General features: G+C 35.1%; 1 protein-coding gene across 1 annotated transcript; it reads left to right on the top strand.

Annotated features, from left to right (window-relative positions):
- On the top strand, window positions 495-13,873 carry LOC109837163. Its single transcript, XM_020405289.1, is given in 7 exon segments — window positions 495-683; window positions 8,502-8,700; window positions 10,989-11,050; window positions 11,235-11,322; window positions 11,400-11,484; window positions 12,430-12,655; window positions 12,657-13,873. Coding segments are annotated over 6 exon segments (1,074 nt in total). The 5' UTR covers window positions 495-683; window positions 8,502-8,512; the 3' UTR covers window positions 13,082-13,873.

A 14,265-nucleotide genomic window follows, 5' to 3' on the forward strand; every position in this document is an offset into this window, starting at 1 on the left:
TTATTATCATTATTATTATTTCCTTCTTTATTAACTTGTGAGCTTATGAAATCTATTCCTTTATACAAATAGGAGGATCAAAGATTCACTGTTCATGCTACAGTAAATGCTACAGTAACATTTACTATAGCAGTATTACTGTAGCTAATAATTAATTAAAAATATTACTGTAGCACACGGGTATGCTATAACATTTAAAAGATACTGTAGCAGAGCGGGATATTGTAGCACTTCCAAAAATTCAAATCATGCTATATTAAAAAAAAAGAGATTACTGTAGAAAAAAAAATACCGTGCTTTGCACGGACCGCAAACTAGTAGGAATTGGAATTTTGGACTGGGGTGTGTACTTTCAGATTTCGGGTCGGTTTTTGCCCTACGACTACGAGGTCATCTACTACTACGACACTAGCGGGTCTACTTACTTAACCCGTGACCCGCTAAGATAATAATTTGACCCTCTCCAGAATAAATTCGTCAGCGAGAAAAAAAAACCCGCATTCACTTCTTTCTCCATAACTTTTAGCTCCGAACCCGATCCTTGGGGCCGTCGACGGCGGAAACAGCCAACGAATACGACGCCGGAGACGCTTATAGGAAAACGGCGGTGTACGCAGACGTAGTCGAAGAAAAATTGGGCGAGAAAAAGCAGAGTTAGGGTTTTATTTTTCCAAATTTAGAAGGTGCGTTTCGATCTCCTTTTGTTAAATATTTAAAGAATGATGTTATTATTATTATTATTGTTAATCGAACTATTTAAGAAGCTTGGGTTTATTTTTTGTCCGATTTAGGGCTAGGGTTGACTACGAATTAGGGTTTAGTTGAATGTTCATAATCACCTCATACTTATTGGCTTACTGATAGTATTTATAATATTTATTAATGATTCAGGGAAGGGATAGAATTTTTGTGGAATTTTTATATACAGGACGGAAGAGAGTAATCAAAGTATTTTCTTGCACAAGTTTTTTTTTTATTAGAAAAAGGATGGATTACCATAACAGTAATCTAGCCAGCTAAATTAACATAAACTGGTTGTTACATATAATGCGCACATCCCCAACCAAAAATGTGCACTCAGATCCCAACTGAACTTACAAAACAAACAAAAACACACTCTTGCACAAAGTATTAAATCTCCCAAAACACTTATCTACTACTACTAAACTAAAATAGTAGTGAGTTCCATACTCAACAAAAGTTTTTAACATCAAAACATCATTTAAAACACTGCATCCAAAGATCATCATTCTAGCTGAATCACAGAATTTCCAATGCTCCTGTTCTCTCTTCCTACAGCTCCAGCAACTTGTAGTGCTCTAGATAGCTCATTCCTCTTTCTTCTTCTCTCTTGAAGCCTGGTCACTCGAGTAGAAATACTCTTAGAACCTAGCCAAAAGGTTGAAAATGTCAAAATCTTGCTCAAAAGCTCAAGAGACCTCTTCTTCTTGTTAGAAAAGAGCCTATCATTACGCTCCTGCCATATGCACCAAATAACAGAACAAATAATATCTCTTTCCATCTTGCAATCATCATTCTCACCAGCAACCCAATTAATCCAAACTTCCTTTAAAGACTTCATTTTAAAATCTTTTTCAATTTTTAATTTGAACTGTATAGATCTCCAAATTGATTATACAAACTCACATTCAACAAACAAATGTGTATGACTCTCTTCTGATTTAGAGCATAAACAACAAGTCATCTCTAAATGAATTCCTTTTTTATCCAGAATATCTTTTGTATTTAAACTTTTTCTTAAAGCCAACCAAACCAGAATTTTCACTTTTAAAGGAGTGGAAAGTTTTCAAATTTTTGCACAATCAAACCTTAAACCTCCATCAATAAAAAATTGATAGAAAGATTTTACAGTGTAAATACCATTTGCCTCCCATAACCAAATTCTTTTGTCTTCTATTTGTTCCAAATTTAAGTCCTTAATGAGATTCAATATATTCAAAAACTGAAAAACCAAATTTTTAGGTAATTGCCTCTTGAATTGAATATCCCATATCCACATATTATTTCTTTTCTTTCTCAGACTGCTGATAAAAGCAAACGGAAAAGAAGTGGTAATAAACAGAGATGGAAATAAAGAAGCAAGAGTAGACGAGCCTAACTATTTATCAAGCCAAAATAAAGTATGATTTCCTTCTCCCACATCCACATGAGTACTGCATAAGAAGCTTTTAGCATTAACAAATAAATTTTTCCAGAAATGAGATAAATGCACTCTACCAGAATGAAAATATTCAGTCCAATCTTTTCTTTCAAAATATTTATAAAAGCTGATTTGTTTCCAAAACACATGTTTATCATCAAACCATTTCCAAAGCCATTTCCCTAACAAGGCTTTATTTATGATTTTTTAGATTTATAACTCCCAAACCACTAAAAATCTTAGGTCTACATATCTCCTCCCATTTAATGAGATTTGTACAACTCTTATGATCTAAAGACCCAATCCACAAAAATCTTCTTCTTATCTTATCAATTTTATCAATGACCCAAGAAGAAAATAAGAAAAAGGATAACAAAAAAATAGGCATAGAAGATAGAACTGAGTTAACTAAGACTAGTCTACCCCCTCTAGATAAGGTTTTGCCTTTCCACAAAGCTAACCTTCTCTCAATATTCTCAATCAGAGGAGACCAATCATCTTTTTTTAATTTTTCAGGTCTCAGAGGTACTCCTAAATAAGTAATGGGAAAATTCTCACTTTTACAATTCAACATAGTGGCCAAACTTTGTTGTAAAGAATCATTATTCTCAAGAGCTATAATAAAACTCTTATTAAAACTTATTTTTAATCCAGAAACAAGTTCAAAACAGTATAAAATCAACTTTAAAACTGTCAATTGTTCTTTTTTATTTTTGCAAAAGATCAAAGTATCATCTGCATATTGAAGACAACAAACTTTGTGAGCCAGGGCCTAAACCTTCAATAAGATGAGACTCAACTTCAAGATTCAACATTCTGGTGAAAGAATCAGCTGCTAGAACAAAAAGAAGAGGTGAAAGAGAATCTCCTTGACGAACACCACTTTTGGACATAATCCAACTCCCAGGTTTACCATTAATATTAATGGCAGACATACCCCCTCTTAAGCACAAATTACCCCAATTTAACCATTTAACACCAAAATTTTTAGCTTTCAAAACCTCTAAAATAAAATCCCAGTCCAACATGTAATATGCTTTCACAAAATCTAATTTTAATAAAATTCCTCCACTTTTATTATTTTGAAAGCAATAATTAATAATCTCTTGAGCTACAGCCACTCCATCAAGCAAAAATCTGTTCTTGATGAAACCAGATTGAACAGGGTCAATAAGCCATTCAAGCTTAGAATTTAATCTATTAGACAAAATTTTGGTAATCACTTTAAATATAACATTTAGAAGGCTGATGGATCTATAATCATTGATTGTAATAGCCTCATTTTTTTTGAATAAACACAATATGAGCATAATTGAGTCTATTGATCTCCAAATTGCCCTCATAAAACTCCTCAAAAAGCTTCATAACATCTTTTTTCACCGTATCCTAAAAAACTTGAAAAAACAAAGCAGGAAATCCATCTGGTCCAGGGGATTTATTTCCATTCATATTAAACACTGCCTTATAAACTTCCTCCTAAGAAAAAAGGATTTCCATATCATTAGGACCTCATTCTACCATAGGAAATAACCTATTCCACTCAAGTTGGCATCTATAAGGCTCATTCTGACCAAAGATCTGTTTATAATGATTTGAGAAAATCTGAGCTATACCTTCTTCAGAATAATCATCACATTATTAACAGTAATTGAAGCAATCAAATTATTCATTTTCCTACCATTAGCAATTTTATAAAAATATGCAGTGTTATTGTCCCCTTTTTTCAGCCAATGTGCTTTAGATCTTTGCTTTCACATTTGCTCCTCTTGTAGCAAAATCTCATTCAACTGAATGGAAATATCATTTTTCTTAATCAATTCATCATCATCCAAATCTTTATTTTCCTCTAAAACTTCCCATTCTAAGAGATTATCCAACAACTCATTTTTTTGTTTAACACTATAAAAATTAGAATGAATCCATTACTTGGTGCACTTTCTCATAAATCTTAATTTACCAACAATATTCTTAGCAACAGATGAGCTTTTAGGCGCACACTTCCACCACAAAGGCACACCCTTCTTAAACTCTTCAGATTGTAACCAAATTTTCTCAAACCTGAAGCTTTTAACATATTGTTGATTATTCCCACAATCAAAACTAATTAGAGCATGATCAGATAATTAACTACTAAGGCCTTGCTGTCTGGAAAAAGGAAAAACATCTTCCCATTCAGAGTTAAAAAAAACTCTATCCAGTCTAGCCATAGAAGGTAATCTTCTCTTATTAGTCTAAGTAAACTGTCTCCTATGTAAAGGACTATCAATCAATTCCAACTCATTGATCACCTCTTTAAACTCTTACATTTCTTTTCTATGATTAGTTTTACCCTTTCTTTCAGCAGCATTAATAGTAACATTAAAATCCCCCACCACAACCCAAGGTCCTGAGAAATTATATTTGATATTTCTAAGCTCCTGTCAAAATAGAGCTCTCGCTATTACACAGTGAGGACCATATACTGAAGAAATGTTCCAAACAAAACAATTTCTCTTATTTTGTAAGACCACAGTCAAAACAAAAACACCAGAAGAACCCTGCAATTTCTTTCATTTGTTACTATTTTAACCAATCATAATCCCACCAGAAGCACCAATGGAGGGTATATAAACCCACTCAAAAATATTACCTCCCAGGCTTTTTAAAATTTTATCATCAACACAACTCAATTTTGTTTCTTGTAAACAAATTATTTCAAATTTATTTAATTGACAAAAATCTTTAACTCCAAATCTTTTAGTATTCAAACCAAGCCCTCTTACATTCCATATAACCAACATAAGGAATAATACCAAACTCCTCAGACATAAGGAAGCAAAGCTTACTCAAAAGTAGCTCTCTCCTGCTCTATTTGCCTCACTTTTTTTAAGGGATCAAAATCCCCTTGAGGTTCAAGAATAATGACACAGTTTGAAGCAAAATTTTTTAACTGCTTATCAGAACAAACATCAAATAGAATAGGAACAAAAGAAGAAACCAAAGAAGAAGGATTTTCACCTGAACCACTTGAAGAAGCTCCATGAGAACTTTTATCAGAATTTTTCAAAGCAGCTCTTGGAAGTAGCTCTGTCCAAAGCAGTCATAGGTTCATAATCCACAAACCTAGAACATCTTCTGACATAAGCAATTTTTAAATTGAAACTAGGCTTTGTAGGAGGTAAGGAATTCAGAGGTTGAATAATTGGAATGTCCTCTTCATGTTCTAAAACTTCCTCACTGTTGAAAAGCACTGGCAACCATTTCTCACCATCATTATTTTCATTAGCCATATGAGCTTTGCCTTTAGAATCTTCAATTAAAACACTCTCTTCTATCTCATGAGCTAAGTTATCTTCAGAAATGATAGGAGACAAAGAGACATTCAACTCCACCTCAGACTCTTTACTCTTACTATCATCACCATCCACATCCTGATCAACCAACACTTCATTTTCAGAAACTATCACTTGTTTTGTAACTTGCTCACCCTAATATCCTTTGAAGAATTATCTTCCCAAATCCCTCGCACAGATTTTTTATTCTGATAAAAAATCTTAGCATCATTCCACAATCTGGCAGCTGGAGAATCTCATGGATTATTTCGCAAATCCTGTCTAACAGTCCATGAATTAGTGTCAGAATCTTTCAAAGAAGAAGAACCAGATCCACTATCCTTTTTCTCCCCTTAAACCATTTATTTTGATAAGAGCTCTGGTTGTTATCTTCCATATGATCCATTTTTTATTTTTTCTTTTCAACTTCAACAACTTCACCCATAACAGACATAATAGAAACTTCAACATTATACTGATTTTTTACAACAAAAATCTTCAAGATCTTAGGAATGTCAATGTATTCTAAACATCTGACTAACAAAATAGCATCCACAAACTCAGAACCAGCACTTGTCAGCGAATCTAGATCAACTAAATCAGCAAAAGTTTTCACCATCAACTCAAAGGATTCTCTATTCCATAAATGAGGAGGAACATTTTTCAATTTGATCCACACCTAAGAATTCCTCTTTTCAATCACATTCCATTCCCAAGCATTCCATCTTCGAAACTTAATTTTGTAAGATCTTAGAGATATAACCCCCATCTTTATTAAATCCTCCATTTGTCTCCACGGTTGAATTTTAACCAATACTTCTCCAAGATATAACCCCCATCTTTATTAAATCCTCCATTTGTCTCCACGGTTGAATTTTAACCAATACTTCTCCATTAGTAAAAAGTCTCACATCCCAATTCCTCCATTTGTCTCCACGGTTGAATTTTAACCAATACTTCTCCATTAGTAAAAAGTCTCACATCCCAATGTTTATTTAACGGAAAATAAGCTCACAAATCTAACTCCAGTCTTTCTAAAGAGACATTACCCCCCTCAACAAAAGAAATTATAGCAAAATTTCTGAATTTTTGAAAACCAGAATTCACCTCTCCTTCGAAACAAAGAACAACAGAAGAGAAACGAGGACGATCACCTGAAATCTTCAATTCAGCCTCCATATCCTCAAAATCTCTTGGTCCATGGTATTGACACTGAAGAACATTTTCTTGCCCTTCAAGTACTGACGAAAGAGGTCTTTTGCCTTTATCCTGTTGTTGTAAAGAATTATGTTTTCTTAAAGAAGATTGAACTAACGTCGCCCTATCCCGACGCCATTGCCAAGGATTCAACCGACCAGCACCACCATCGTTATTAGGGTTTTGCCCAAAACGACCATCGCCACCACGATTCCCAAGATTACCTCCAGATCGACCACCAAAATGGCCACGCCCTCCATATCCAGATCCTCTACCTCCATTACCACGACCTCCAGATTCAAATCAAAAACAATTCTTAGCTTCATGCCCAACTCCTTGACATTTGAAACACACAATAAGATCTCTACAATTTTTCGCCATGTGTTTCGATCCTCCACAACGAAAGCACAACCGATTCCTTCGGATAAGATCAGCAGAAAGATAAAGGGGAGAAGCAGATTTTTTGATAGACTGCGGCGATCTAGGGTTTCGTTTAACAACGTTAACCCAATCGCCCTTATCAATATCCACCTTCAATTCCTCTTGAGATCTACATGATGGATCAACTCCCACCGTTGATTTTAACCCAACCCCAGCCACAAAATTAATCCTAGTTTCATCACAAACCCTAGTTTCACCCAAAAGAGGCCAAACTTTGGGCTGTGAGGGACTGGGTTTTGAAACAAAGAGAGAATCAGAGATTAAAGAGATTAAAGAAGGAACAACTTCACCCCAAATTTTTTGAGCCAAAAAATTTGTTGTTTCAATTGGCCCAATCAACTCCTTCGAACTCATCCCCAAAATCGCCATTTTCCCTCCATATTTTCTTGCACAAGTTGATAGCTTTCACATTTTATTTCTTTTTGTTTTGCTTTATTGTAACAAAGAGCTCTATATTTATTCATGCTTATGCTTCTTAATTAATTTGTACACGATAACAATGCAGACGGTAGGTGAAGAAAGAGAGAGATGAGATTTACTTTGTTTTAGTTGAAATTACAACACTCCTAGTTTTGACAATGTGCAATAAGTTAGTTTAGGAGCCCATGTTATCTACATAAGATTCAGATTCTAATTGAGTGCACTTTGCTTTATCAGAATCCAAAATAAACTGACGTTCCAACTGGATGTGTTTTCTTTGAAATAAATTAAAATTCTAATTTGATATGGATCTTTTTTTATTTTTATTTTTACAGAACATTATTCTTCAGTTACATTCACAGGTTTCTTGCCTGCCCAAAGTTTTGATGGATACAAGTAAAAATTGTTTTGTGGACAACCTATCAATTTAGATGTATCCTCATGAATAAACATGCTACACCAAAAGCAAAATCTTGACATGGCACTAGATCTACTCTTTTATATGCTTTTCTTCTTGAAAGGGATTATGAACTCTCATCTTCTTACAAATGTTTGGTCACAGATCTGGATTAGGTAGGCTTTGTGGTGATTTTATTAGGCTATGGTATTCTTACATGACATTATGTAGTAGTATAGCTTGCTTAACTGACATTTGTGTTGATTTGACAAGCTTATTAAAATGTTAGGTGATTTCTTGAGTTGTTGGGCATTTCTTTATCATGCTCAAACAAACTACACAGAAAAAAAATCAGTAAGCGAAGGTATTTGTAAGTCAGGGTTTTGATTTTTTTTAGAATTTTTGAAAATTTGAATTTTTAAGTCATTTAGTCGAGAAGTAAAAGTTCTCCAATTAGCTATCCCATTTGAGTTTTGTAATAAAACGTTCTGCTAAAACAGTGGTCCATCATCACGCAAGCACATTTTTTTTGAGGAAGTCCTTACAAATCGCATCTTTTCTTGTCCTTGTGCAGTTGATATTGTCATGGCTGCTTCATCTCCTGTCCTGACTTCTAATAACAACAAGGTCGGGGAAGCTATCATAACAAGTACGGCCATAAATGGGAGCACAACTCCACAACGTTTGGTTGCCATGGACACCCCACCGAAGACAAACCAACGTGGGCATAACAAGCCTAGATGTATCAAGTGCGGCAATGTTGCTCGTTCCAGGTTTGTATGTGTTTGCTTTCTTAATTGCATACAAGGCAATCTTCAGCAACAATATTTCATTAGAGTTGGTGTATTTCTTGGGCAATTACAAGAAATAGTATTAGTTAGAAAATTGTTATAGAAAGATGCACTTTGAAAAGTTCTTAGGCAATAGCAAGAACTAGTACCAGCTAAATGCGAAAGGTGTGACCAAGGATGACTGGGAGGAAGAGATACCATTCATGCTTGGTGGAATGGATACAAATATCTGTGGCTATATCTTCATTTGACTTCACCTGACTATGGATCCAAATATGGTTTTCTATTTTTGATTGGACTTGTCTGAGGATGTCGAGGCTAGTGCGTCACCAGATGTGACATGTTCCCTCACTGGAATGAGCATGACCAGTCTATTATTTGATTTTATTTATCCTCATTAAAGCAAATGTTGTTATATTGATCCTTCCATAGAATCATCTTGGGTATCTGAACCATTTATCTATAATATGAATTGTGAAATCGGTGAGTGAAATTGCTATAATATCCTATATGGAACATCATTAAATTATCTCAAGAGCGCTTAATGTTCATAGATTTGTTTAATTGGATTTTTGTGAGAGGGTTGATTTCAGTGGGTATCCATTTGAAAATTTTCTCCAGAGTACCTCTTTTTCTTTGAAAATAACTTAGATGATGATGCTGATGACTCCTAATGTTCATTCTATATCGATTATCACAGGCGTTGAAATTGCTGGTAGGAATTGATAAACCGTAAATGATTAATTTGAGTGCCTTGCTGATTTGAGCTCTCACTTGCTTCTTGTGAATATGAGATTTTATAGGAAATTCTTGTGGTGAGCATTCCCTAGCATATCCTCTATGCTGTCACTGTTCTTGTAACTTTATTTTGTTTATGGATAATTGGCTCGTTACTGTTCATGAAGACTTGTAACCTTCTGGCTTCAGCAGTTTTTATTTTGGCTGTTGGTCAGAAGTCATCTTTTTTTTTTAAAGACGCACACTTTGCTTGTGGCTGTCCATGTGTATATTGATCCTCTAATACTTGGAACAGTCTCTGAAAGTGGTAACACACCCTGTAGGGCCAAGGGAGCGTCTCCTTGATAGAGGACATCCCTGACAATGAACTTCCTCCTTTAGAGGTTTCTTACTTTGATCCTCTAATACTTGAACAGTCTCTGAAAGAGGTACCACACCTTGTGGGGCCAAGGGAGCATCTCCTTCATAGAGGACATCCCTGACAATGAACTTCCTCCTTGGTTTGAGCATAATCTTAATTGTTTAGAATGTTATACTTCAGTGTGATTAGGAAGCTAAGTTGCATAGAAACGGGTATCGATACCTGTACGGTTGCGGGTACGGGACACGGTAAATTTGTAACATGTAGGTATGGGGACATGGGTACATATAGATATTGAAATCGATAATTTACATGAGATCATTAGTCATTTTCACTTCATGTGCTTTTAAAATTAAAATTCCTGCCACAATTTTAAGTTTCCTGTATTATGTTGATTATAATTAGCGGGGAAGTGCTCATTTCTAATTAGACACTCAAACAACACTTCAAAATTATAGTTTTGAACTTGAGTATGGGCTGAAACAAACCTGACCCAATCTAGTGAGTTTTTAAGAAATGGATGCAAGTGTAGGATATGCGTTTAAGAAGTGCATGCCAGGTGTATTAAATTTAAGCATATATCAACTACGTATATAAATAAATGTATGTCTCTGTGCGCACGCGCGTGGGTGTGCGCGCGCTTGTGCGTTCCTATACACACACACACACATACAAGGAGTGCCCGTGAAGTTTGGGTATGGGTAAGTGTCCAGTACGTGTCCGGTGCGGGTACGGCTTCATGATAGAAGTACTCAGGTAACACAGTTAGGAAGACTATTTTCTCGGGGAGGTTTATGAAAGTTTGAAAATCACAGCAAGGTTACAATATTCTATGTTGACTATGTTTTCTGTTGTGAATAACATTGGATTTTGCTTTTTCCCATTTTACAAGCTATGTAAAAGCTATTGCCATTTTCATTGCATTTGCATGATACATTGAGATTTGACCTGTTTTGCCTGTTACAAAAATTTGGAGTCCCATGAGGACAATGCTATCCAAATACATCTATGATACACTTTCGCACAACACTTGGTATTTGTTTCCAGTAGGCTTTTAGTACTGAAGAAATTGTTTAAGCGTGCTGTCCATTCTCCGTCTCTCCCTCATCCTCTTATGGATTTCCCCCCCTACATTTTCCTCTTAGAGATTTATTCAAAATTTACTACATAGGTGCCCGTTCCAGTCATGCAAGAACTGCTGTGCCAAAGCTCAGAATCCATGCCATATTCATTGTAAGTCTATTGATTGCAAAATTTTGTAGGTGTCATTTTTCCTATTTTAAAATTCAAGTTTGTGTAATATTGTAGGTGGATCTTTCTAGGTTTGACTATTGAGTTGAGATTAGCATTCTCTCATTATGAGATATATTTTTGCTATATTTCGGTTGCTAAGTTGTTCTCTGGGTTCATATTTCAGTTCTAAAACAAAGCAGCATTTTACCAGCACAACCACCTACTACTACCCCTTTACCCGAACAACCATCAACTGATGGGCCTTCAACTGGGTAAGTGCTGTTTAATTATGAAAACTTGAGGTGGAAACATTTCAAAGTAAGTTTTCACTGTTTATTTCCTGCTACAGGGCTTCCTGGAGACTGTCATCACTTAGAAAACTCTCTGCTACTTTTGCCAGTACTATGCGAGTAAAGAAGCCTCTCACACGAAAGGTAATTGGTTTTTCCAGTACATCCGGTATCCGTAAAACTTGTAACTGTGATATTATTGCTGATTGCTACCGAAATTTCACATATGGGATTATTTCTCTATTCCTTTGCCAGGTTAATTTCAAGCTTTTTCAAAATAACCTTTCTTCGTAAGATGTTCTAAAATTCCTCAAAAAATTTTAAGTCATAACTGGAAAATTTTGGTTCCTTCATTTATAATTAATTAATATGGTGTTTCATCTTGTCACCATAGTTAGAAAAACTCCATTTCCTCTTGAGAAAATTCATTTTTATGCCTTCATATATGAATTATATTAGATGGTCCAAAAAAAGTCGCATGTTTAAGAAAATCTTTTGCAATACACTTTGAAGTTTTTAGTAAATATTAAGATTTTCTTAAGTAAACTATTAATGCTTTTGGTAGCTATTATATTTTATTCTGATTCAGACATAATATTTTGCTATTAACCAGTGTATCCGTCAGACAATTTAAAATAAAGGTAAGAAAACATGAAACTCTCTATTATTTTGTAATAATTGATAATGATTTTGTTTTGGAATATGTGCATATATAGAAAATGTTAGGTATTTAATGTAATTTTGACATATATAATCCGTTTTAAATACAAGGCACTTGTTATTCAATCTTTTTTAACGTTTTCATTATCCTTTTATGATCGTTTTGAAATACATATATTTTTCTTTATTTCTTTGGTAAACAAACTTTTCCCATTCTGTGTTTCCCTGTGTACAATCTGCAAATTATAGTATCATCTCGTTGTAGACTTGCTCTAATATAAGAGCAGCATTTTAAGTATCATCTCATTGTAAACCATTTAGGCAAACTCTATAGTTGTTTACATTCTTTCATTTCTAAGGTGTTCATTTCTGAGGTGAAAATGTTCATATATTTTCTTTCCATATACTTGTTTTCATGTTTTTTTCCAGGATGCTGTGAATATAAATAAGTGGAGGTTTTCAAAGTTGAAGGAGCATGTTGAAGGAAACGTTGAAGCAGAGAATGAGGCATTTGATAGGTACACTTGGAATGTTAGATTACTTGAGGAAACATTCTCGACTGAGGGAATTATATCAGATGGCCAATCTACACTTGAACCCACTTCTTCTGATAAGTTTCAGAAGTTGGTGGCATCCCTTAAAGTGAAACTTATGGAGAGACCTTGTTAGTCAACAATTAAGGAAATTGCAGGGCAGCAGTCTTGTTCCTGATGAGAGCTCACCCTATGCAGATGAGCTAGATGCTGGTAAGGAGCATAAAAGACGGAAGAAAGAAGGAGAGTGGCGAGCCGAGAGGACTGCAGCATTTAGTGATCTTATTGATAAGTTGAGTAAAGCTCGGAGTGAGGATGATCTGAAACCGTGTTTGGAGATGAAGGTTCAGTTATTGAATCGTTCTGAAAGTAAGATTGATCAAGAGGATCCCGAGAAGTCCCTGTTACCAAAACAAGAACCAGATACTATCATGGATTCATCTGTGTACTCTGCGCCTAAGATATGTACTGCTGTTCATATGAATCAGGTTGCTCTTTCTAACATCAATGCCAAGCTCTCATCTCTTGTAGAGTTAGCAGAATTGTGATTCTGATAAGTAGGTTATGCAAAGTTGTGGTACGATCATTTACGTTGAAGGCAACTGTCTGGGGGAAAAGAGAGGATACAAAAGAGTGGGAAAAAAGTATTTTAGGATCCGCGTCATTCTCTACATGGGCTTGTGAGTTGGAAGCTCAACTCCAGATCGAGATTATTGGTAACATTAACTGAAACATCATGTTGTATGTGCACATTTCTTTGAAAAATTTGACAACAGATGGGCATGATCATCTCTGTTTTACCTTTTAGAAGTGGTGGTTCTAAAAGACCAGGGGCAGGGTTTATCTCAAGAAAAATATCGATTCAAACTCCAATCCCAGGACATTTGATTCAGGCTTAGGCCTGTAATCTTGTAAAAGATCATCAGTGGCCCAATAATCAACATATCTGATTGCTTCCAAGACAGGAATTTAGTGCTTTGGCGTGGTTGTGATTGAGAGGTGAGCAAGACCGAGGCATATGCTTATTGCAGCAGCAGAACTTTTGAAAGCTATGGGATAGTACACTTTTCAATGAACCGGGTCCATTGGGTTATTTGCGCGCTTTTCAAATAACCAGGTTCACTAATACTTTCTCTGGTTGAGCATATGGTCCCCGGTGTATGGCATTAAATGCGTACCAAATAGATGTGAACCATTAGGATTGAAGTATTTTTTATAAAAAGGTATTGTTTTATGTTGCCAACTTCCGTAAGCAATTTCTACCAGTGCCATCTTCGGATGAGAAGGAAGAAGATATCTATTCCTCTATAATAATGGGAAGATCCAAGATTTACTATTTATGCTACAGTAAATACTATAGCATTGTTAATATAGTGTACACAATAGGATCCAGATTCACTAGTCATGCTACAGCGATTACTGTAGCACATCTGTAACATTGTAGCAGTAAAAAAATATATTACCGTGACACTTACAAAAACCGTGTTTAAATACAGAATTACTGTAGCGGAAATAAAAATAACGGAGGTCGTGCTTTGCACGGGGTGCACACTAGTAACATTAGAGCAGAAATTCAACGGAAGGGAATAAGATCTTTGTGGCTATCAATAATTTGAATGGCAAGTTTGATTGAGGAAAAGCAATGCTAAAGAGTTTCCATGTTTGAGATTGATGTTTGAAATTCAAAATGAGTCGGAAACCCCTTAGTCTGCCCCCAAAAATTAATAAATAA

The sequence above is a fragment of the Asparagus officinalis genome, chromosome 4, assembly GCF_001876935.1.
Source record: "Asparagus officinalis chromosome 4, Aspof.V1, whole genome shotgun sequence".
NCBI lineage: Eukaryota > Viridiplantae > Streptophyta > Magnoliopsida > Asparagales > Asparagaceae > Asparagus > Asparagus officinalis.